This window comes from Protopterus annectens, chromosome 13.part0 (genome assembly GCF_019279795.1).
Source record: "Protopterus annectens isolate FY-2018-M chromosome 13.part0, PAN1.0, whole genome shotgun sequence".
Lineage (NCBI taxonomy): Eukaryota > Metazoa > Chordata > Ceratodontiformes > Protopteridae > Protopterus > Protopterus annectens.
The window spans coordinates 758159461-758183998 of NC_056747.1; the positions used below are offsets into that span (position 1 = coordinate 758159461).

Genomic DNA, 24538 nt, shown 5'->3' on the forward strand with positions numbered 1-24538 from the left:
GCCATCACATACTGTAAATGATGAAGAAGTTCGTCCTTTCCTTGAGCCAGAATCAGGCAATAAGGATAGATTTGTATTCCTCTTAGCCTGAAGAAAGCTACCACTGGAGCCAGAACCTTCGTGAACACTCTGGGCGCAGTAGATAAGCCAAAGGGCAATGCAGAGAACTGATAATGAAAAGTCCCAGCCCGAAAACGCAGATACTTCCTGCAACTGGGCCTGATAGGAACATGAAGGTAAGCCTCCTTGAGATCCAGAGTCACCATCCAGTGATCTTTGCCCAGCAGAGGTAAAAGCTGCTGTAACGTCAACATTTTGAACTTGGGAATGTCCAGATATGTGTTGAGGATAGATAAGTCTAAAATGGGTCTCCACGTGTCCCCTTTCTTTGGTACTAGAAACAGGCGAGAATAAAATCCTAGGCCCACTTCTGGCAGAGGGACCGGTTGTATAGCTCCTATTTGAAGTAGAAGAGAAATTTGGTTGTGAGCCTCTAGTCTTTGCTGAGGAGGAACGTCTGGCATACCTTTGAAAGGAGGTAAGGTATGGAAATAAAACTTGTAACCTCGGTGTATGATATCCAGTACCCATTTGTCCTGGGTAATTAAAATCCAATTTTCCTTGAAGAGTGCCAACCTTCCTCCCAAAGGTGCTGCCAGGCAAGAGGGATCTGGCAGCTGAAAAAGTAGGTCATTGGGCCTGTTTACGAAAGGACTGGCCCCTACCCTCACTCGAAGATTGTGCAGGTGAACTCCCAACTCTAGGTCTGAAGGAACTCTGTGTTCTGCCTCTACCACGTCTAGATCTACCCCTAGACTGAGAATCATAAGAAGGATACGTCCACCCCTTAGCAGGCCAATTCCTACTAAACTTTGGAGGCTGCACTTGCAAAAAATCCTTAACAGTCTGCATAGACTTAGCCTTGTCCTCCATTTTCTTCAAGACAGATTCCACAGGTGGACCAAACAATACTTCAGACTGCAAAGGAGCATCCAAAATCCTTGTTTTAACATGGTCGGAAAAATTCTGATCCTTCAGCCAGGCGTGCCTGCGAAGAACTGAACCAGTGGCAGCCACCCTAGACGAGGCCTGCACAGCATCAAAACCACATTGTAAAGAATGCTTACCAACCTGCTCAGAGACATGCACCAAATCTTGTAATTCTTTACACTCAATGCCTTCTGCCAGAGCATCCACCTTAGATTGCAATTGAGAAAGAAGATAGTTTTGATATTTCAACATATGAAACTGGCAATTCAAAGCCCTCATTGCTAAGGTAGAAGAAGTATAGATCTTCTTTCCCCATCTATCCAAAGCTCTGGCCTCTTTATCTAGAGGAACCGGATTTTTTTACAACAGAGGCCTTGACCCCCTTGGGTCCCTGACTAATAGTTTCTGGGTCCGCCCTAGGACTCTTATAAAGATATTTATGAGCCTCAGGTACCCTGTAATACCTATCTGGCTTAACAGGCGCAGGAGGCAGAGAATCAGGATTAAGCGAAGCCTCTGAAAACACATCCTGCACAACATCTAGAACAGGTGGAATAGCTAAGGGCCTATGTTGAGGTAAAAGCAAAAATTCCCTAAGCCTTTTCCGAGAATCAGAGAAGTCTTGACCTTCCCACTTAAAATGCTCCCTCATAGAGTGAAGTCTCTCTGAAAAAGAAAAATCCTCTGGAGGAGAAGCAGAAGGCGTGGAGTCCTCTGCATCAGAATCAGAATAAGGAGAGTACTCCTGCAAGTCTTCAGTCAAGACTCTGAAACATCTGAAGCCTGTTCAAAACTTCCGAACTCTGGCTCCACCCTAGGCCTCTTATCAGGAGGGGGCAAAGAACCTCTAATCAGAGTAATCAAATCTTCTGCCATTTTAAGCATGTGCTTCTTAGGCACAGACCCTGCAGAACTAGGAGTGACACCAACAGATGCTAAACCTGGCCTGCCCCTGGGAGAAGCCTTGGAAACAGAAGGAGAGGGCCTAACCACCCTGGGAAGGGAGGGAGTACAGTAACCTGAGAAGCCCCTTCAGCCTGCCCTGCCTCAAGAGAGGCCACATCCTGCAAAATTAAAGTCTCCCCCTGAGACTCTAAAGAAGCCTCCGTCGGACCAACCGGTTCCACTGAAGCCTCTAAAGAACCGGCGTCCGGAACGGACGACTCATCTTGCCTGGGTTTAACTGTTTTGTCTTTGCGCTTCTTCGTGGAAGCGGGCGCCGGAGAATCCGACGGCATATTATAATTGCACCGCTTATCAAGACCAGCCTAGCACAATCTAACCTTCGCTTAATAGTGCGCTTATTGAACCTAGCACAAAAGCGACACCCGACTACGTCGTGCTCAGGCCCCAAACAAGGAATGCACAAAGAATGATAATCCCTATGCGGTATCTGTTTCCCACAAGAAATACAATTATTCACTTTTTCTGACAGGCCGTACTACACAGAGGCAAGAAAAACAAAATAATCCCCAACGGGGTACTTAGCCAACTTGGATTCGGTCTGAAACTCCGAACTCGAAAAATTTCAGAACGCCGAACGGCACTTGCAACGCTGCTTCTGCATCGGACCATGCGGCAAAAAAGACTGAGGATATGACGTCGGTCATGCGCTTTTGTACCCTGACGTCCTGATGTCAGTTTTAAGCGCCTTGACCGACGTCAGCCTAATACTTTGGTATTCGGGCTGACCGAGGACAGCGGACTACCCATATGTAAGGACTGCAGCAATGTGAGATGAAGAACATCTCACTAGTTTACCATCTAAAGCAGTCTTTTGTTCTGTAAAGTGCGTCTCCAAACGAGACAGCCTCTGTATGTGAAGCAGAAGTGGACATGGTGCCATCAAAATGTCTTTGTCATATGTGTGTGTGTGGGGGGGGCACATCTACAAGGAGTAGTCCAATTCTTCTCCCTCATTCTCTTGAGGAGTTATCACTCGTCTTTGGGAAAGTTTTTTTTTCTCTTAGCAGAGGTGACTTCAGATACTGAAGGCTGATCTGCACTTCGCTGCAGACTCTGCAGGACATCACAGAATCCCTGATTCAAGGAGACGGATTTCTAGGAAACAGCCTGGGGAGATGAAGACCCACTAGCTACCTGAGGCCCAAGCACTTTTAGAATGTAAAGCCCTGGACATACCTTCTGAAGTCACCAAGGTCCAAGATGGCAGGAAAGTTTCCTGTCTCCTTTCTGGAACAACAGACTGCTGGAAACAAAACTTTTTGTTCTTCTCTGAAGAAAGAACAGTCCCCATTTTCCTTGGAAGAGGCCCAGACCATTTTCTGCTAACAGTTCTGTCAAGACCATGTGGGGAATTAGTGGCATTCTTTCTGATGAAATTAAAGCACAACAATATCTTGGACTACACCTAAAACCTACAAATCCATGGTGCTGACTCTCTACTCTGAGGCAAACTTGGAGCCTGGCTTCCTATAGGTGGGTCCTTCAACACAGTAATGCAAATACAAAGCAGCCAAAGTGGTTCCCCTTAGAGATTTAGCAGAAGCCCCACTATCTAACACTTGGGGATTCTCCTCTTTCAGAAGAAGAGGAGGATGACACCAATGGGCATTAGACTCCCTTTGCATTGGTCAGTACCAGTTTCTTATTTTTGAAGGTCCTCAACCAGGTTCATAAAGGCCTGGCGATAGAGAATATCATCCTAGAAGGTGCACAGGCCAGCCTTAAAAGACCGTAGTCTAAAACACCATTCAATGCAGGAAAATCAGTGGTCAAAACTGAAGCAGGCCATGTGAAAGCTCACTGTAAAAGCCACAGTAATCCCCCCCCCCCCCCAAAAAAAAAAAAAAATTCCTTGACTCCAAAATCAAAGACCTGTCAGCTCCTCCACACTCGAACTACAACGAAAGACTGAAGTCAGAACAGCTAATACAGATTAAGGAACCCCAAGACTCAAAGTGGCAAAAAAACAATACTGTTTCTTTCCTTGTCCAAAGCCTTGCATTCCTATTCAGACAGTAGAGTAAAAAGATGCTGTGGACTAGGGACTATGAGATCACTGACCAACAGAAGACATTACAACACATATGTCCTGGAATGCTTTCTAAGCCTTTCATTCTACTCCAACAGGGTTTGCAGACTAATTAGTATGTAGCAAAACTCACTTTGTATTTCACAGCAGACTCCAAGGATTGTTTTAAGTGAGATGGCATCTGAAACATTCATGCTCAAGAACCTTTAGAATGGAAGTGAAGGAGTGTGAACAATCCGGTACACCCTTCTCCTGGTGTTTTGTCAGGAGTGCATCCTTCATTTCCCTTTGGCCACAGATGAGTATGAGACTGACCCTTTGGGTGTTGAGGAAGAACTTGTTTGAGAAGAGTGTGATAGTCGCCTCATGGGCAGACTTGTCAGGAGTAAGAACTGATGTCTGTTCTCTCTGTCTTCACTTCCTCCTTCAGACTAGCACCAATGCAGGATAAATGCAGAAGACTCTATAACCATCATCTTCAAAGAGCTGATGTAGACCCCTCAAGCTTTTATTTTTGCAGGTTGCCGGACTGAAGCTCTGGCACTGTGACAATGCTTCACTTTATGATTTTTTTCCCACAAAGCAAAAGCAGTACCAGATAGGGACCTTCCCGGTGATCTGATGACTGACTGAACGCAACAAAGGCATTAAAAGTGGGAACTTTTCCTACAGTGACCATTATGCATGAACTGCAGAAAACAACTGGGTAACACAGGCCTTCAGCATGCCCTCCTAGACTGGCAAGTGACATCAAGACACACGTAGAATGAAGGCATGCATACCATTGAGCATGAGAATGAAGGCAAAATTCAGCACTGTGCTAGGCTGAGGATATCATAAGAGGAAATACTAGCAGTTACCTAATGCAGAAAGCCTTCAGATCTGAAGAGGGCACCAAGACCGAGGTAAGCTAACATGCTGCTCGCCTTCTCAAGGATCCTGCCCTTTTGCCAGAGCAAACCATCTATGACTTATGAATTCTCTAATAACATCTAATCTACTTGTATACCACACCTCACCTCACGCTGAAGCCGCCGCAGTTCTTCACTGAGGTTGTTGTTGACCTTCAATAGCTGTTGCACCTTTGCTTCTGAGGATGCCAGCGCTTTCTTGACCTCCAAGTACTCCTGCAATGTTATTGGCCCATCGGACAAGTCTGAAGAATCCATACTCTGGATGTGATAAAAGACAAGAACATTTATTTTAATATCACATCTCATGTTGCAATCACTTACAAATGCATCATCTGTCATCTGAAGATCTCACTGTTTTTGTAAGCTGCCAATGAATTTCTCCCTTCCTCAACTGTAGAACCCTCTAATCAGATTCAAAATCCAGCACAGACAAAAGCTACACTTTGTTGTAAGGTCCCCGCCTGGTAAGTAATCACCCTAGTGCTCCTCTTCTATCTTAACACTTGCTGCCTAGTTCCAAAATGCTGAACAGAGAAACTGTAACAAATTGCATGCAATGAGCATTCTATCTGTAAATATTACCTGCCTCCCCAAAGCTGCCTTGCCTTTTCCTTCATCTTGCAACAATTCAAGGATGCAAGCATTATGGACTTGCATTCTTATTCCTCTGAAGATGACAACTATTACCCCAGTATACTTAAGTAGACTGTGAGGGCCAGACACTATGACCTAGTTTAGAACCAAATCCAGGTCACCAATGCCTTAAACAATAAAAACATCAGTGCAGTAACATACCAGCATTGGCAAAATAAAATTCTGACAAAACTAAAGAATGAAAACTGATGCAAAGAAGGAAGACATGGTTCAGTCCTTAAACAAGGCAGTGCTCTCAATAGCTAGGTTGAGGAAAGTCTAGCCACCCCTATTCGCCTCTGTAGTACGCATTAACTGTCTTAATTTCAAGACAATTGATTCAAGTTATTCAAGTCAGGGTTAATCCAATTATCCTTTGTACAAAACCTCAAGGAATAAGGCATATATATATTCCCAATTAATTTCAATTTTCCATCAAATCCTTCTTAAGGAACTCTTTAGCAATGGGAAGGAGCAAATAACTTGGAAATAAATGGAATTTGTGGGGACAAAATATGCAGAATAATGTTCACAAACGTTATGTACTCACCATAACAATACATCTGTGTTTCTTTCCTTCTGGTTCAACGTGTGGGCTATTAGATCTGACTCTGGACAGAAACCAGACATATCCAACAGACTTTAGCCTCCCGAGCTCTGCCTACTCTACCCAAGGCCATAGCAACAAAGAGCGTGGCCCCCTCCGAACATACGTCCGGGGCCCTTTACACTATCCCTCTGAAATTAACATTTTATTAGCCACACTGTCCAAATACATCAACAAATGCCTTAAGACCAAGCTAAAAATAACCCTAAACTACTAGAGCTTACTGCTTACTCAAGACCAAGCTAAAAATAACCCTAAACTACTAGAGCTTAGTGCTTACTATAGTGTAACTATAATAATAAATCCAGTTGTTCAATTGTGTAAATATGCATGTCAAAAGACTGCTTTCACCCAATGAACTCACGTATGCTGTATTCATCATTAATGAAATACAAGAAATGTAATTCTAAAAGTTGCATTGCAGTGCAGGTGGTCCATGACTGCTCAGTTAGCATAATGCACACTAAATTGGATACAAATTATTAACAAAACATGTCTGGAACAGAACAGGGTGACAAATGTCTTCTTAGCATGCTAACATATATACAGGGTTCATATTATGTATACATAGGCCTACAGTGTACATGTATTCTGTACACAGTTAGCATTTTTGCGCAAAGCGCTTCTTTCAAGCCTTGTTTTCCGCAAATTGGTTAATCAGTGCGTCATACTCCAGAGATCTGGCAATCTTGTTTTTGACTGAGGTAACTGCAAAGTCAGAAAGCCTGTCATCTGTCATGGTTGACCGGAAGATATTCTTGATCAGTTTCATCCTGCTGAAGCTCCTTTCAGTACCAGCAACAGTAACTGGTGTGGTCAGAAGAATTTTGATGCAAATGCAAAGATTCGGATATACCTCCTGAAAGCTGTTCTTGTATATGTACGTTAAAAAAATGTTTGCCGTTACAAGTCCCCTCTCCTTCTCGATGACATAAATAAAACAATTCAATTCCATTATGAGTTAGTTGGCATCAATGTCTCCCATTTTTTTTTCAAAATTTTTGCGGTGATTCTCCAGTTAATTTTCTCTGTGACACTGTTTCAGGCTGTTAGCGCTGTACAGAAATCCAAACAACTTATACCACTCCACGAGTTGGTCAAATCGCAACGAAACAGAAGATATAGCCTGATCAGTGAGAACAAGAAAGAACTGGAATTTGAATTTTTCTTCGGCAGAAAGACGACTCGAATCAGCACATTCGTAATCAAACATTCTCTTCTTACCTGGCACTCTGGTTTCTGGAAACACCTACTCAATACCCATATGCTCTGCTATTTCATGTGCATAGTCTTGCAAAAACTTCACTGTAGCACAGACTTCTGCCTGCAGGATGTCAATTTAAACATCTGATGACTGAATTAATTTGCTGGTTTTATTGACGTGAAACAGTATATAGTACCATGTACACAGTCAGAACAAAAGGCCACGTAGTAACATGGTCTAAAAGCGCACCGGCTTCTTCTTCTTCTTTCGGCTGCTCCCGTTAAGGGTCGCCACAGCAGATCAACTGTTTCCATTTCCTCCTGTCCTCTGCATCTTGTTCTGTCACACCAACCACCTGCATATCCTCTCTCACCACATCCATAAACCTTATCTTAGGCCTTCCTCTTTTCCTGTTACCTGGCAGCTTCATCCTTAGCATCTTTTTCCCAATATACTCTGCATCCCTCCTCAGCACATGTCCAAACCAACGTAATCTTGCCTCTCTGGCTTGGTCTCCAAACCTTCCAACCTGGGCTGACCCTCTAATATACTTATTCCTAAGCCTGTCCATCCTCGTCACACCCAGTGCAAATCTTAACATCTTCAACTCTGCCACGTCAAGCTCTGACTCCTGCCTTTTTGTCAATGCCACTGTCTCCAACCCGTATAACATAGCTGGTCTCACTACCCTCTTGTAGACCTTCCCTTTCACTCTTACTGGTACTCGTCTGTCACAAATTACTCCTAACACTTCTCTCCACCCACTCCATCCTGCCTGTACTCTCTTCCACACTCACCATTACTCTGAACTGTTGATCCCAAGTACTTAAACTCATTCACCTTCGCCATCTCTACTCCCTGCATCCTCACCATTCCCTCTATCCTTCCTCTCATTCACACACATATATTCTGTCTTAGTCCTGCTGACCTTCATTCCTCTTCTCTCTAGAGCATATCTCCACCTCTCCAGGGTCTCCTCCACCTGTTCCCTACTCTCACTACAGATCACAATGTCATCTGCAAACATCACAGTCCACAGGGGCTCCTGTCTGATCTCGTCTGTCAGCCTGTCCATCATCATTGCAAATAAGAAAGGACTCAGAGCTGATCCTTGATGTAATCCCACCTCCACCTTAAACGCATCCGTCACTCCCACCGCAGATCTCACCGCTGTCACACTACCCTTGTACATATCTTGTACCACTCTTACATACTTCTCTGACACTCCCGACTTTCTCAACTTCCTCATACAATACCACAACTCCTCTCTAGGCACCCTGTCATATGCTTTCTCTAAATCCACAAAGACACAATGCAACTCCTTCTGACCTTCTCTGTACTTCTCCATCAACACTCTCAGAGCAAACATCGCATCTGTAGTGCTCTTTCCTGGCATGAAACCATACTGCTGATCACTAATCATCACCTCCCTTCTTAACCTAGCTTCCACTACTCTGTGACTGATCACTTTAATCCCTCTGTAGTTACTACAGCTCTGCACATCACCCTTATTCTTAAAAATCGGTACCAAAACACTTTTTCTCCATTCCTCAGGCATCCTCTCAATTTCCAAGATTTCATTAAACAATCTAGTTAAAAATTCCACTGCCATTTCACCTAAACACCTCCATGCTTCCACAGGTATGTCATCTGGACTAGCAGCCTATCCGTTCTTCATTCTCTTCATAGCTATCCTTACTTCCTCCTTGCTAATCCACTGCACTTCATGATTCACTATCCGCACATCATCCAACCTTCTCTCCCTCTCATTCTCTTCATTCATCAACCCCTCAAAGTACTCTTTCCATCTGGTCAACACACACTCCTCGCTTGTGAGTACGTTTCCTTCATTATCCTTTATCACCCTTACCTGCTGCACATCTTTATTAGCTCGGTCCCTCTGTCTAGCCAATCGATACAGGTCCTTTTCTCCCTCCTTAGTGTCCAACCTTTTATACAACTCTTCATACGCCTTATCCTTAGCCTTCGCCACTTCTGTCTTTGCCATGCACCTCATCTCCTTATACTCTTGTCTACTTTCTTCATCTCTCTGACAATCCCACTTCTTCTTCACCAACCTCTTTCTCTGTATACTCTCCTGTACTTCTTCATTCCACCACCAGGTCTCCTTGTCCTCCTTCCTCTTTCCAGATGTCACACCAAGCACCGGCTTCTGTTGCTGTATTGCCATCTTTCTTTTCGAGCACATGTTCTCACAAAGATGACAAAGCATTGCACAATTCTTCAAGGTGATAACGCAATGGCTTTACAGCAAATTCTCGCCTCCTGAGTGTCCGATAACCCTTTAACAGATATTGGCATATGTTCTTGAAGTATATCCCAATGTGAAGGTGACGAAAAGACAATGTATATTCTGTTAATAAGACCGAAAAAGTCAACGGCATATTTCAATGACTTTGCCGGATCTGAGATTCCAAGATTCCAAGTGTGAGCTCCACATGGTACATACAATGCATGGTCATTTATTTCTAGCATGCGGACTTGAACTCCTTTATTCTTTCCTCTCATATTGGAGCCTTTCTCATAAGCTTGGCCTCTCATGTCAGCAATGCTATTCCTAAGTTGTCTGCCTTTTCAAGAAACGCTTCCAATAAGCTCTTGCCAGCTGTTTCATGAACATTAAGAAAACTAACAAACACTTCATGAATATTGACACCATCATCACCATTGGATTCAACTGTTCTTCATGCAACATGTCGGGAGTATAGTCCAAAATAACCGAGTAATATTTTGCTTTTTTAAGCTGCGCTATGTTGGCCTCTTGAATGTTACTGGCAACAAGTTGAATCAGCTCATTTTGGCTCTGTGGACTGAGGTACTAAACATGTGTCTCTGCGTTCTTAATCCTCTGTAAAAGTTCGCTGAGGACAGTATCATGCTTTGCAAGCAATTCAAACAGTCCCAAAAGTTGCCATTTGAATGATCGCCAAGCTTTTCATTACTTCCTCAAAATGCCAAGTTTCTTTCGGATAAGAAAATAACGACATCAATCATGCATTTGACAACATCTCCCCAAAAATCTCTTTCTTTCATAAAAGCCTGCAATTCGACTTGGTCAATAGATGCACGGTTTACTTTGCCTGACCGAAGGTCAAACCATTTCACCATACAGTCTTGATGACCTTTGCCTGTTTCATGCTGCTGAAGTCTTTGTGACAGTGCTTTCCAAGCAGATGTGCCACTACGTAGCGGTATGCCACCAGTGCCAAATAATTTACAACAAAAACAAAAAATGGCATCTTTCTGGAACGAGTACATTAACCATGAACATCTTAATGTCTCACCGTTTGCCATGGTTTGATAGAAATGAGTACTTGTGAACCTCTGTCTTTTCTTGTTAAATGGAAATCTGTAACTTTCATTCTGCTGCGGTGGGCCACATTCAACAATGTCACACACTTGTCTGTCCGATATTATAGACGGACAATCTCCGGGATCATCAATCAGTGGTTCAAATTCAGATACTTCTCTCCCGGCAGCAGCTGGAATATCTGTCACAGTTTGTTTGGTAGTAGAACAACTGGCTTCACCTTTGACCTCACTGGGAAAACTACTCATGTCCCAACACCTTTGCGCAACGGTTCTTGGAATTCATAAATTCCAACGCCCTGGATCAACTAATCCATAGTCCCACCAGGGGCTCCAATATCCTAGACCTGGTCATTACCAACATGGGAAATCAATGCTCCATACCTATGGTCACCCCCTCGTTAGTCAGGTCTGACCATAAGCTAATCACCCTTAACATCCACATCCCACCCCCACCCCCCAGTAAAGAAACCACCATAAAAAACTTCTCCAAAGCAAACTTCATGCTACTCAAGTCAGAAGTGACAAACTTCATGACACCCATGCAGACTGGAACTGAAAGTTCAACTGCTGAATCCTACACTAAGGCACTGTACGAGCACATCCACTCATGCATGAATCGTGCCATCCCAAATAGAACCAAAATGCTCTCATCCAAAAAAAGGAAGCCAATCTGGTGGTCCCCTGCCATAAACAAACTTTACAACAAAAGGAAGAAACTTTTGCAGAAGAGAGGAAAATCCCAGGATGCAAAAAACTCCTAACTAGCCTCAGTAAGAAACTGAGATGCCTCATAAAATCCTCCAAAGCTAGTTACGAAAATAAAATTGCCAAAGATTCCAAAGACAACCACAAAGCATTCTATAACTATGTCAAGAATCTAAATGGCAATGCTCAGATCTGCTCTGAGCTAAAACAGAATGGCATTAAATATACTGATCTGAAGGATATTGCCAATATCCTGGCAGATCGATTCAGTGCCAACTTCACCCCTCTCACCCCTAAATGGCCCATCTCAATACCGGAAGATTGCCAAATTCCAGTAATAACGGCCACACAGGTACAAAACGCACTCTCTAAAGCCAAGAATACAGCATCGATGGGACCAGATGACATTCCGGGCTGTGTACTACATGAACTACAATATGAACTGGCACCTCACCTAAGTGTCATGTTTAATCATAGCCTCACCTCAGGTTTCGTGCCCACTGAGTGGCGCAGAGCTACAGTTATCCCAATCCACAAGGGGGGATCCACCTTGGATCCAGGAAACTACCGTCCCATCAGTCTGACAAGCCTTATCTGCAAGGCCATGGAGCGTATTATCATGGAACTTATAAACAAAGACATTGGCAACCTTCAAACACTGGACCCCACCCAGTTTGGGTTTGTGAAGGGCCGATCTTGTCTCCTGAACCTGATTGACTTCTTTGAATCAGTCTCCAGAGCCATGGATAAGGGTAAGGTAGTCCACACAGCCTATCTAGACCTTGCCAAGGCCTTTGACACCATCCCCCACTCTGGAATCATAGATAAACTTACTAAGTTGGGCATTAATCCCTATGTCACCCAATGGGTTGCTAAATGGCTTACTGATAGAACCCACACTGTAAAAGTAGCCGACTCCAAATCCAGCTCCAGACAAGTGACAAGTGGAGTACCTCAGGGTTCAGTCCTGGGGCCGCTCTTGTTTGGCATCTACTTCTCTGAAGTACAGGTCAACACTAAGGGACTCTGGCTAACAAAGTTTGCAGATGACTGCAAACTGGGAGCCATTATTGAATCCCCAAATGATGTGGATACTCTACAAAAGGGCCTTACAGAAACAGATGCTTGGTGCCAGAGCCATGGGCTCAAGCTCAATGCCAAGAAATGTATTGTTATCCCCTTTGGGAAAAAACATGTATCCATGAATTACCATATAGGTGGCAGTACACTAAACACAGAAAGTGTGATAAGAGACTTAGGGACACAGGTGGACATTGGTCTCACCTTCGATAACCACATCGCCACAACAGTCAGGAAATCCTTCTATGTGGCACACCTCATCAAGAAGGGCTTTTCATCCACAAAAAAGGAGGTCATTCTCCCACTGTACTCATCCCTCATTAGACCCATTATAGAATACAACGCCCCATTTGGTATGTACCTCTCAAGACATCTGCAACAACTGGAAAGGCCTCAGAAATACCTCACTAAAAGAATCACAGGCCTAAAGCAGATGCCCTACGCTGACCGCCTTAAAAAACTCCAGCTATACTCTGTCGCATATCGTCTACTCAGAGGTGATCTTTGCTTAACATACAAGGCCATGTCAAACCCAGAGCTGTTGGACATGCTACACTTAAAGAAATCCCAATCCCTCAGAGCTACACGCTCCAGGGATCTAAACCTTGTCATCACAATAAACAAAACATGCTGGAGGGATAGGTTCCTGACCCAGAGACTCCCAGACTCTGGAATAGATTGCCCATACATGTCAAGCAGAGTGCCTCTTTGGACTTCTTCAAGAGGAACCTTGACGATTGGATGGGAGAAAGGAAATTCACCCCAGGGATCACGTCAGTCACCCTGCTAGACAGGGGTCCAGGAAAGTAAATAATGTGGGAAGAAATAGCCAGGGAATTGTTATGGCTAGGCTTGTATAGGCCCTAGGGCTGATAGCCTAGTACCAACCTATGAACCTATGATGCATTTCTGGATACTTCTGCTTCTGGATACGACTCATCACTGCTAGCACTGTCCGTTTCATGTGCCTGTGCCTGTACCTGTACGTTGGATTGCAGCTTAAAATACGTTGACAACTTTGGAATTTTCTCAAGTTGCTTCTCGGCATCTTTTGCTGCCTTTCGTTTACTAGCTCCACTCTTATACATTTTGTTAGACAACATCACAAAACACGCCTTTTCGTTGGAAACGCTAAAAAATTAAACTACATTAACAACATTTATTTACCCGCCTACCGCCATTATGAACACAAATACACATTCTTTGAATAGGTCCAACAGTAACAGACACATACACAGAGCCTCCTCTGCTTTCATACACACATTCACTCACACACGCAGACAGCATAAACACACAGACACTTTTTTTGTTTCATTTTTTTTACACTCGCTAAACAGCAAACGCACTGCTCAACAAGTGTAAAATATCCGCTTGTTCGCCCGGGCATACCTCTCAGCTGTACAGATTTTTGCAGGATGTCCAGATAAAGCAAAACCCGTTATTCTATCACCTTTCTAAGTCTAAGTGCAATATTAAAAAAATTGTCCCTATTTTTGGGCCTTTAGCCCACTTTTATGAATGGCTTTGTCCAGATTTCTTGCTGTAAGAAGTTGAGAGGTAAGGTTCGATCTCTGTCTTACTTACTCTCATACACTGTCACTCACAAGCTTTTTTCTTTTATGCTATGACGCGGCGGACCAGTCTTGCCGCGGCTATTATTTGTATATTAACACCTTTCCAGAGAAGGTTCCTTCTTCTCCAATCAGGTTGTCAATGTACTGCTGCCTATTCCCTAAATACAATAACACCCACTAGTGTTACACTCCATTAAATCCACAATTAAATTATCAGCACACAGCACTGTCCTCTTGACACAGGTCCTACAGAGCGCGAGGCCTCCTCCGAAATCCTGTGACATATTAAGGCGCCTACGACGGGTTATAAATAAGCTCAAGTTGTCGCCTGGTAAGTGAATTGGAATGTTAATTCGGTAACAAGGACAGATGGCTGTATGCACAGACCAGTAAGAGATGATAAAAATTAACAGCTATAATATAATGCTGTTAAGTTACTAGGGTTTAGCACCTCTCTATTTATGGAATAGGACAGCTTTTATCTGGGATTTTTGTCCCAAGAAAACATGAAATGTAACAGCTGTCCGGAGATTTGCTGGGAGAAAATATACATTTCCCGTTAGTTTCATGATGACACAATTATTTGCAGCTGAAACAAATTCTGCCTATGCATGGCTGCAGACCCAACTAAAATTCAAAAGTGACCGACAGACAACTGATGGCTGCCAATAGCACTATGATGCATCACCTTACATTTTCTTGTCACTTTTAGGGGCCCCCTTCATTGCAGGGCCCCCTCCGGTCGAAGGGTACAGAGGGTGGTCACTGTGTCTCTGACTCTACCCATAATACCTTGTTCTACTAAGATTACCTCAGACTGAGTTTGCCCCAATTTATAAAAGGCATCCCAAAAGAAAAAACTAAGGATCCCAAATGAGGTAAGTATGGTCCTTTCTGACTTGGTCATCCCAGGATTGACAGACACACTAAAATGATGGGGGCAGGTGGGAGGGAAGGTTGAACCACACGGAAAGAGACAACATGGATCTAGTGGTATGACGAGTACATAACTTCACATTTGATGTTGCATTTTCAGTCTAGGTTCAACCTGTGGGACAGAGTCACATCCACAAGAAACTCTAGGGAGGTCCTATGAAAGCACGCACTATGGTAGAACCAAAGGGGCCCTAGACCTCGACGAAATATCCAATTTGCACTAGGACACAAATGTATGAGGACCCACCACAGTAGCAGCAGCATAATCATCATCCAAAGCAGTTCTGGAGAAAAAAGCCGTGGCAGTAGCCATAGTCCTAGTGAAATGACCTTTTGGTTTACAAAGCAAGGCATTGCCTTTCAAACTATACCCAAATTAAATACAATTACATAACCACTTAAAAAAAGTAACCTTAGATACTGGCATACCCAACCAGACCTTTAAGAAAAACTTTCTGAAAGATTTGGTTCTGCCCAAATAAAACATAAATTAGCTATGGACACTGAGGCAATGCAGTAAATATTTACCTTTATTGGAAAAATTCAGGAAAACACACAGGCAAGTGAAAGGACTGATTCAAACTGTTTTCCACTGCCACTTTTAGCAGACAAGTAGGATCAATTCTGACAGTCACCCTGTCATTCTGAAAAATTAAATATAGAGATACCAAGGACAGGGCCTGCAGTTCTGACATACACTTTAGGGAAGTAACAGCCACCAAGAATAAGGTCTTTTAAGACAACAACTTCAAGTCAACCACAGCGGATGGCTGAAACTGAGGTGCAGCATGCACATGAAGCATAAAAGGCAAGTCCCACAATGGAACAGTATCCCGGACAGGAGAGCACAACAAAAAACTTCCCTTGAGAAAGGCTTTTGAAGCTTTCAGAGCTGCCCAAGGCATATTATCTCTGCCAATGTGAAAGTCAGAAATAGCTTCCAACTGTATCTTAGTAGAAGAACTGGCTCCTGATTGAAACAAATGAGCAAGACAGCCCAGAATAGCCTCCAAAGGGGCTGAGAAAGGGTCCAAACCTCTAGAATTAATGCAAAGTGTGAAATGTTTCCACTTACTAGCATACACTTTAGGAGTAGATACCTTCTGAGATGACAAAATATGTACCACTCTGAAAGCGTGGGATCTTAGGCCTTCAGGGGAACTGGAGAAATCATGTGGTTAACATTAGCATCTGAAGGTCAGGCTGATCCAAACCTGTTAGGTGAGAAATCTCATCTGGAATGGGATTCAGGACCAAAGAAAGGTACCTCAGAAGAGACCAAAGAAAGAAGAACCACATTGGATGGGGCCAAAAGGGAGCAATGAGGATCACAGTCACTATGCAATAAACAGTCTTCTGGAGAACCTTTATTATCAATGAGATCACAGGATACACATAGAGGAGACCTGGGGAGCCAAGCATATAGAAGAGTGTTCCTGGGTGACTGACCCTGATGAGGAACAAAGGCATAATAGCTGCTGCACTTGAGAGGCTGGATGACGGAGTACCCTAGCCCCCAAAAATATGAGCTGCATCACTCATGAGCAATAAGAATGTTTCTGCTCGGACAGTCCACTAGAATGTTGGATTTCGCTGGGACATGCATTGCAAACAGAAATCACTGTGACAAAATCACCCACTGGCAAATCCTCATGGCCTCCTGACAAAGAGAGAAAGATCAGGTTCCTCTCTGTTTGTTCAGATACTAAACAACAAACATATCATCCGTCTAAATTGAGATCACAGCACTAGGGAGAAAGCCCTAAAATTCCTGTAATGCAAGGAGGCCTCCTCTCATCTCCAAGATGTTGATGTGAAGTTTGGCCACGATTGTGGACTAGGTCCCTTTAAAATCCCCCCCCCCCCACACACACACACACACACTAAAAGAGAAATGTCCATCACAACTGTACCCAGCAGAGGGAGAACACCATTTTTCCTGGAAGACACAGAGGAGACTCCACCACCTGATTTGATCTTGGCAAATGTTGATTAACCTGATGGGAAATTCCATCGGATGAGTCAAGAGAAACCACTGCACCGCAAGTGTCCACTGCAGGACCATCATGTGGTACTTTGCCAGAGGAACTAAGATGACAGCTGCCATGTGCCTTAAGAGTTTGAGAACTAGCAATGCTGGAAACTTTCGGTAAGACAGCGAAGAAACAGCTCGACAACAAAGGGTTGATATCCTGCGAGCTGGAAGTTTTGCAATTTGAGAAACTGAGTCCAAGTGACAAGCTATGAATTCTAGTGTCTGAATGAAATGAAGAGTGGACTTTTTGACAGCTGACTGTGATCCCAAGGAATGGCATGGCTAGAATAAGGTGTTCCTTGCCCAGACTAGCAATGCTCTTATAGTGGTGGTTAGAAGCCAATTGTTCAGATAAGGGAAGACATTGGACCCCTGCAGCCTGAGTCAGGCTGCTACGACTGCCATGCACTTGGTGAACACCTGGCGGGGCAGTGAAGAGTCCAAAGGGCAGTACTCTGAACTGATAATGACTGGCACCCAGGCCAGAAGTGTAGAAACCTCCTGGAGCACCTTGCTATCTTTATATGAAGGTAGAAATCCCTTGAGGTCAACTGTGCACACCCAGTTGCCTTCCACAAGAAAGGCAAAATGGAATGCACCATGATCATCCAGAAGTTGGTCTGTTTTACAAAATGATTCAAACTGCTTGAATCCAAAAATAGCCTGGGGTCCTTGTTCTTCTGTGGCACCACAAAGAACTTTGAATAGACTCTGGATCCATGTTGGTCTGGAGGGATCTCTTGGATGACTCAATTTTATTTATTTTTATTTTACATTTGATGACCGGGAAAGTCTGACTGGACGCAGGTCCATTTTCAGTGGAGGCCCGGGGAGAAAAGCTCCACATATAAAATATAAACAGGAACAGTAGTACATTCCCATACAATCATATTGGAACATATTTAACATTTTTACATAAGTGAAGTATAACAAAAACCTTCTGAATAACATTGTTTGGAAAAATAAGTAATTTAAAAACCTTGTTTGTTAAGAATGAAGTAGTTAATAGATAAGTGGTGAAGGTTCTACAGAATCATAGCAGTACTGAAAGGAAAGTGAGTTAATCTGGGGGGGGGGGGTCACAAGGGCACAGCCAATTGGCAGAGTAGTGGGTGTTAAGTAGTTTCTTGAATAGTGAGACAGAGCTGGTAGAAGTTATGTGCTTTGGGAATGAGTTCCAAAATTTAGCTATTGTACAAGCAAAGAGAGCTTTGCCTGTTACAAACAACTGCATCCCTTCTCTGACAGGGCGGCACATCTGGAAAATGTGTGTGATTTACCTTTGGTATATCGAAACATACAATAGTGTAACCTCTGAATATGACTCCTAACACCCATGTGTCCAAGGTGAAGCCCCCCCACCCCCACCCCAAGGTTCTGGGTGCACAGCCAAAGGACTCCAAATGCCTCCAGTCAGGCAACCCATCAGGGTCACTGAGAGAGTCTCCCAGAGTAAGCTCCACAGAAGCCTTGGTTCCTTGAACCACCCCTGCTATGTGGGTGGCACTCACTGTGGCTGCCTCTCACCCCTGGGAGAATCTTCTGCAGGAGTTTCCTGAAAAGGCTGCTGTACTTTTCTAAAGAAGAGATGGCTTCCCCTTCTGGTTCTGACAGAAGGTCCAATAAGGAGTAGAAAAACACACTAGAATAGCAGATAATCTTTCTTTCCTGCTCGCTCCTGGTCAAAGTGTCCTTGACTGTATGACCAAAATGTAGAGAGCCATCATGGGGACATTAACATAAGACACCTTGAAGTATGTCTACAAAATTACGCAGTCTCATTCAAGTACTGCGACACATGTCAATGTCACTGCCAGTAGCTCGGTACTTGCCATAAGCTGCATTAAAAAGCAAATGCATGGACACATTAGCAACGGACTACAAGGTGGACAACTGAGTCTCCAGAGCCTTTTGAGACTCAGAAGTCTGTTGAATCTTAACCACTTTTGACACTTCTGACACAAAAGTTGTTTCATCAAGTGAGTCAGGTAATTTAACGTTCTGAGTGCAAACAAGGCTGGGCCATAGGAGCAGTTCCCTAAAAGGTCCAATGCCTGAGACTCCCTATTCAGGGGAAGAACCAATGAACTCTATTCCAGGATATCTTTGCTTCCTGGCCACAGCTATCACAATAGCATCAACAGTAGGACCCTTGCTTCAGTGTTGCTGGTCCTTTGGAAGGGCCAGGATCTTACCAAGTTTCATCAGAATTGGTTCCACCATGTTGGGCTCCTTTCACGCTCTCCAGGACACTAAGTCAATAAGTGTGTTTAGGGAGGCAACCACCCAGGAGATGGATAGGCTCAGTTTGAAGGTCTCCAAAATACAGTCTCCTCTAGAGATGGGACTTCAACAGTCCAACCCCCTCTCTGGTACAGCAACTCCAAACGGAAGCCAAAAGAGACGTCACAGCAGGGGGATTTAGGAGACGCTTCTCCTTCATTGACGTTAGTATCCTCACTGAAGGATTCCTCTGGACAATCCTGGTGCTTCCTCTTGTACAGCTTCTTGTCACAAATTTCCCAACCTGGTGAGTCTGGGGGAGCAGAAGAGACAGACGGGCCTGAGTGCAGAACAGACTGGAAACCACCAGGAGTGGGCTGTCCCACAGCAGACTGATGCATGTCCACAAGCACAGATGATGAGGGAGGGATACTGGTTACAAGCACAGCTGATGAGTGAGGGATACTGGTTGGCAATGTTCACTAATTTCTCCAATGGGAGAACAACCCCTCTACAACATCAAAGGCACAGGGCTGAAGCTGGCAACCATTAGCCCATATATCTAGGATCCAGAGATTCTAAAGACATGCCAGACTCCGGAGCTTCTCCCGCATGCCCTGATGCTGAAATTGGAGCCAAACTACTGACTGCTAAAGGAGAGAGAGTGGAAGGGATGACTCGGGAACCTGAAGCATCCACTCCGACCCGGAAACCCCTGTCTTGCAGCGTCGGCCCTGATGTCTGCTCGACTTCAAAACTGCCGGAGTCGAGGAAACCAAGGCAGATTAGTAGTCAATATCAGCAAAGCTGTTGCAGCTGACTCTGAGCGGTAAGGCAACCAACTCCAAGTGGCCCAAGGGAGGAAATAAGCTTGTTGAAGAAGCCGAAGCCTCATGTCAAGGACACAAAGCCAAAGCGATCTAACTGCATTTGGGCTTGCAAGAAGGACTGCATCAGCTGCGCCAAGTCAGAGCATCTTAAACTAATGACTGATCAGAACAATAAAGCTGATGAAATCACCAATGGAGGCTTGGAGGCTCACCTGCTGGATGACTGTTCCAAGAACCAGGCCCAAACTGGACAGGATCAGAGCTGGGGCAGAGGAGAAGATGACTCCGGAAAAGACTACTGCAGAGTAGAATGACCAAATGGTGAAAAGGGTCCTGCCTAAGGGAGCTCCTTTTGACAAAAAAGGAATTGGGCCACAGAGTTGGGAAAATATTATTCCCCATAGTTAGCACCATGAGAGACTGGGTCCAAATTGTCAGATCTGATGATGGTGCCAATGCCAACAGAGGAGATGAAGATCTTGGGACCCATAGGTCCAGTGGACAGGATGAGGAGGGAGACAATCATTTTCAGTCCCCTTTTGAAGGGTTGGGGCTCCTTGGATCCCTCCTTCCAGCCCCCGATCTCCATCAACCCTACCAGTCGGATCAAAAGAGGATGAAGAATAGACGGTAGGCAACAGACTCTAGAGAGACTAACTTGGTCCTCCTCTCATTAATGGCTCGGGTGCCAACTCTCTCACAAATAGCACACTGTCTGTCAAGTGTGTGATGCCAAGACAAACACCAGTTGTGCACATCTTGAGAAGGGAGCTTACACATACACACACCACATATTTCTTGAAACCCTTATAACTACCACACTAAATATACACTATAAAAAATACAAACCAACACCTATTATCTTACTAACTATAAAAAGCACACTAATATCAACAAAACATAAGGCACAAAAGGCAGGAAAACCCCCACACACAAAACACCACCTAAACCTAACCTACAAAACCCTCACCACTTAACCCTTTAACAATAAAGCACACCAACAACACTACTAACTACTTAAAAAAATAGAGTAGAGGAAAGGGAAAAAAAGATTTAGCTAACAAGCAATAGAAAATGATACATCCCAATGGTGCTTGAGACCAAGCTGCTGTCCAGAAAGGCGACAAATGAAATCTGAGGTAATGTTAGTAGGGCAGGGTATTATGGCTAGAGGAGGGAGAGCTCAGGGGGGACTGAAGTTGTTTTGAATATGGCCAGTCCCATATCCGAGTCAGATCTGATAAACCACAGGTTGAACCCAGACGGAAAGGACAACATTGGGTTTCAAGTTAGGTATGACTTTAGCAATTATGCAATGGTGTGAATGATAGTTTTTAAAAAATAAACCATATATGTGTAATGTAAATGAAAAAGGTTTGTAATGGTTTGTTTTCTTTTCTATTAATATACATTTAAAATTTACAATTACCCATGTCATGACTAAATGGGAATTTTATAAGTGTGTTTAAAAAATTATTTTTAAGGATTTCTACTCTTGGTACAGGAAATGCACCTTAGCTGGTAGGGATTCTTTTTTATTGTCCCTTCTTAGTGTCATTGCATCATACTTCAGATTAATCTTGATAATCTGTACATTATATCGGTTTCTCAGTCTTTTCATTAGTGTAATACCACTCAGTGGGTAAAGCCACTGCAAGACTCCTCAGTAATTAAATCTGTGCACAGCAGCTTGAATACCCTTCACCATTACTGGATTTCCTGGAAAGGAAAGTCACTACTAAATACACTGTCCTGCATATGAAAAAATAAACTGGAGGAAATGTATCCACTGCACCTGCATCCTTCCCCACACACAAGTATCACAAGTATCTCTCTATTTCTATGTATGTGTGCGCCTCTCATTCTTTAAATATATATATATATATATATATATATATATATATATATATATATATAAAACACACACACACATACATACACACACAGCGTCTGACCAAGATTACACACATGCCATACACACTGCAGGAAGACTGGCCAAGATTATGTGCCATCCACATACATGGGTGTGTACAAAAGGACCCAAAAAAGCAACTGAATACAGGATTTCTAACAGATTATGAAATTGAAGTGCTTGACTCATACTTTCAACCACAACTACAGAACTCGAACATAATGACAGGGTGATGTAAACTTTCCAACTTTAAAAGAAAACCATTTACATGATGCCAAAAATTACAATTTAGAACGCAGCGATTTTTTTCACAAAGAACTTGTGCTAGATGGAAGTCTTACTTCCCACAAAGAATGTGCAATCCTGACAGGTTTCAACAGCATCACAAACACACAAATTCATATGTACATACATGCAGGTATACACACACACACACACACACACATATATATATATATATATATATATATATATATATATATATATATATATATGGTTCCCCTTCAAATCATCGGACATTTAAAACATTGAAGTTCAGATCATCGAAACCAGAACATCGAGTTTTAAAACATCGAAGGTTTGAAGGGGAAGAAAAAGGTAAGTGTAGGTGGGAGAATGTTTGTGTTTTTGCAGGGCACCAAGGTGCCCTGCATACTGTGTCTATGTGCCATCTGTGTGATGGCACTACAGATAGGGTACAGAAAATCTCCCATTTAGCGCTTTTGCATACAGCGCTAAATGGGAGATTCCCCTTTACTCCACTGTAGTGCGGTCTCAGAGTTGGAATATTAAAGTAGGGGGTTTGGGGGGGGGTGCAGGGGGGCAAAGCCCCCCTGCATACAATTTCTTTTTTTCTTTTTGGTCACACTTGTAACCTCTGATGTTTCAAAATTCGATGTTCTGGTCTTGATGATCAGAATTTCGATGGTGAGAAGTGGAACCATATATATATATATATATATATATATATATATATATACATACATATATATATATATATATGTGTGTGTGTGTGTGTGTGTGTATATCTATCTATATATATATATATATATATATATATATATATATATATATATAGATAGATAGATATAGGTATAGATACACAAATATACACCCACATACATTTGTGTGTGCATAGATATATATAAAACAGTACTTATTCCTCCAGAAACCCTCCTTTGCATCTTGGTACAGAACCAAGAAACACCCTACAGTGCAGTCATGCATAAAAGGAGACAGAGGCCACTCTCAAAGTCCTTTATGTATGACTACAGATTTTATAACAACAATCAAGAAACGTATGGAGAAATGGGAACACCTGTAGCAGTACAGAGGCTACAGGAGGACATAAGAGATACTGCAAAGACTGTTCATAACAAAATACCCTGAGGCATAATTCTTCACAGTGCTCTGCTTTGGAACAGAGGTCCAAGCTATATGAACATGTGCACCACAAAGCAATCCATTGCAGTTGACTCCTTTCTAGTACAAGAACTAAAAAGAGCAAAGCTTCAGTGGAATGCGCTTTAAAAGCATTTTTTTTAAACAAGAAACATCTTTATTAAATGATCTTGTATGTGCACTGATTAAAGTCTGCACAGGTTGTAGCCAGAGCTGGATCATGGTCAAATAGTGCTCTAGGGCAGGGGAATGGACCAAGCCCACCCCTGCAGCCATTCTGGGGTCCCCAATATCAGTGCTCAAAACTGTCAGCGTGCATACTATTTTTCTTCTTTACTTCTTAAATGAAGGCAGAGATATGGATTTAATTTGAAACTTTGAATTTAAATATCCTTTGTTGACAAGGTTAGTCCCACTAGGCTAGTAGCATCTTTCCAGGGGAGATGCTCGGTGGTATTTATACTACTAGGTGAAATTTGGCCAGGACATTGGAGAACTTCCCTCTACTCTTTTCAATGGCACAGGTGGATGTAAAATATTTCACTGCACCTACCATGAACACAGACAGATGGGCCTTGGTTTAACATCTCATCCAAAGGGAGACATATTCAGGAGTGCAACCCTCCCTCCCCTTAAAGTGCACTGCAATATCAGCAATCCATCTACATGGAGTGGAAGTAGAACTCACAGCCTTCTGCACAAAAGGCAAGTATGCTACCTGTTGTGCTACTAACACTGCTTTCAAACTCTACAGCACAAACACTGATGGTCATTTGTTAAACATAGATGCACATTGAAAACAGATTTAACTTGAGCAACAGTAAACTTATCTTTCCTTGAAGCTCACATTCCTTGAAAACACACAAACTCACAGTGAAAATGGACTGAAACTCACATTCATTGAAAATGCAACCCTGTAGTTTTGAACAGATTTTCCATTAAGCAGCAAAACAAAATGTATGAACCAATAAAAGACAAAATAACTTATTTCAGAACATTTCCATTAACTCTGATGTGAACAGTTTGGTAGTTGGTGTAGAGAACTAAGGCTCTTGTCTCCTGTACCCAAGGTACAGGGTTTGAGACTGAGCAAGTTAACTAACCTACTATCCCTAACAAGGTAATTTTACAAACACGCATACACACCCACTCATTTCCCAGTTCAA

At 43.1% G+C, this 24538-nt stretch overlaps 1 protein-coding gene across 4 annotated transcripts in view; it reads right to left on the reverse strand.

The window, feature by feature from the left end:
- Positions 1 to 24538, reverse strand: part of GIT1 (GIT ArfGAP 1) — a 1727505-nt gene that overhangs the window by 232150 nt on the left and 1470817 nt on the right. For all 4 annotated transcript variants that reach the window (XM_044054459.1, XM_044054456.1, XM_044054457.1 and 1 more), the window contains one exon: positions 5005 to 5157. In XM_044054459.1, coding sequence (XP_043910394.1) covers positions 5005 to 5157 — 153 coding nt within the window. The remainder of the gene's footprint in view (positions 1 to 5004; positions 5158 to 24538) is intronic.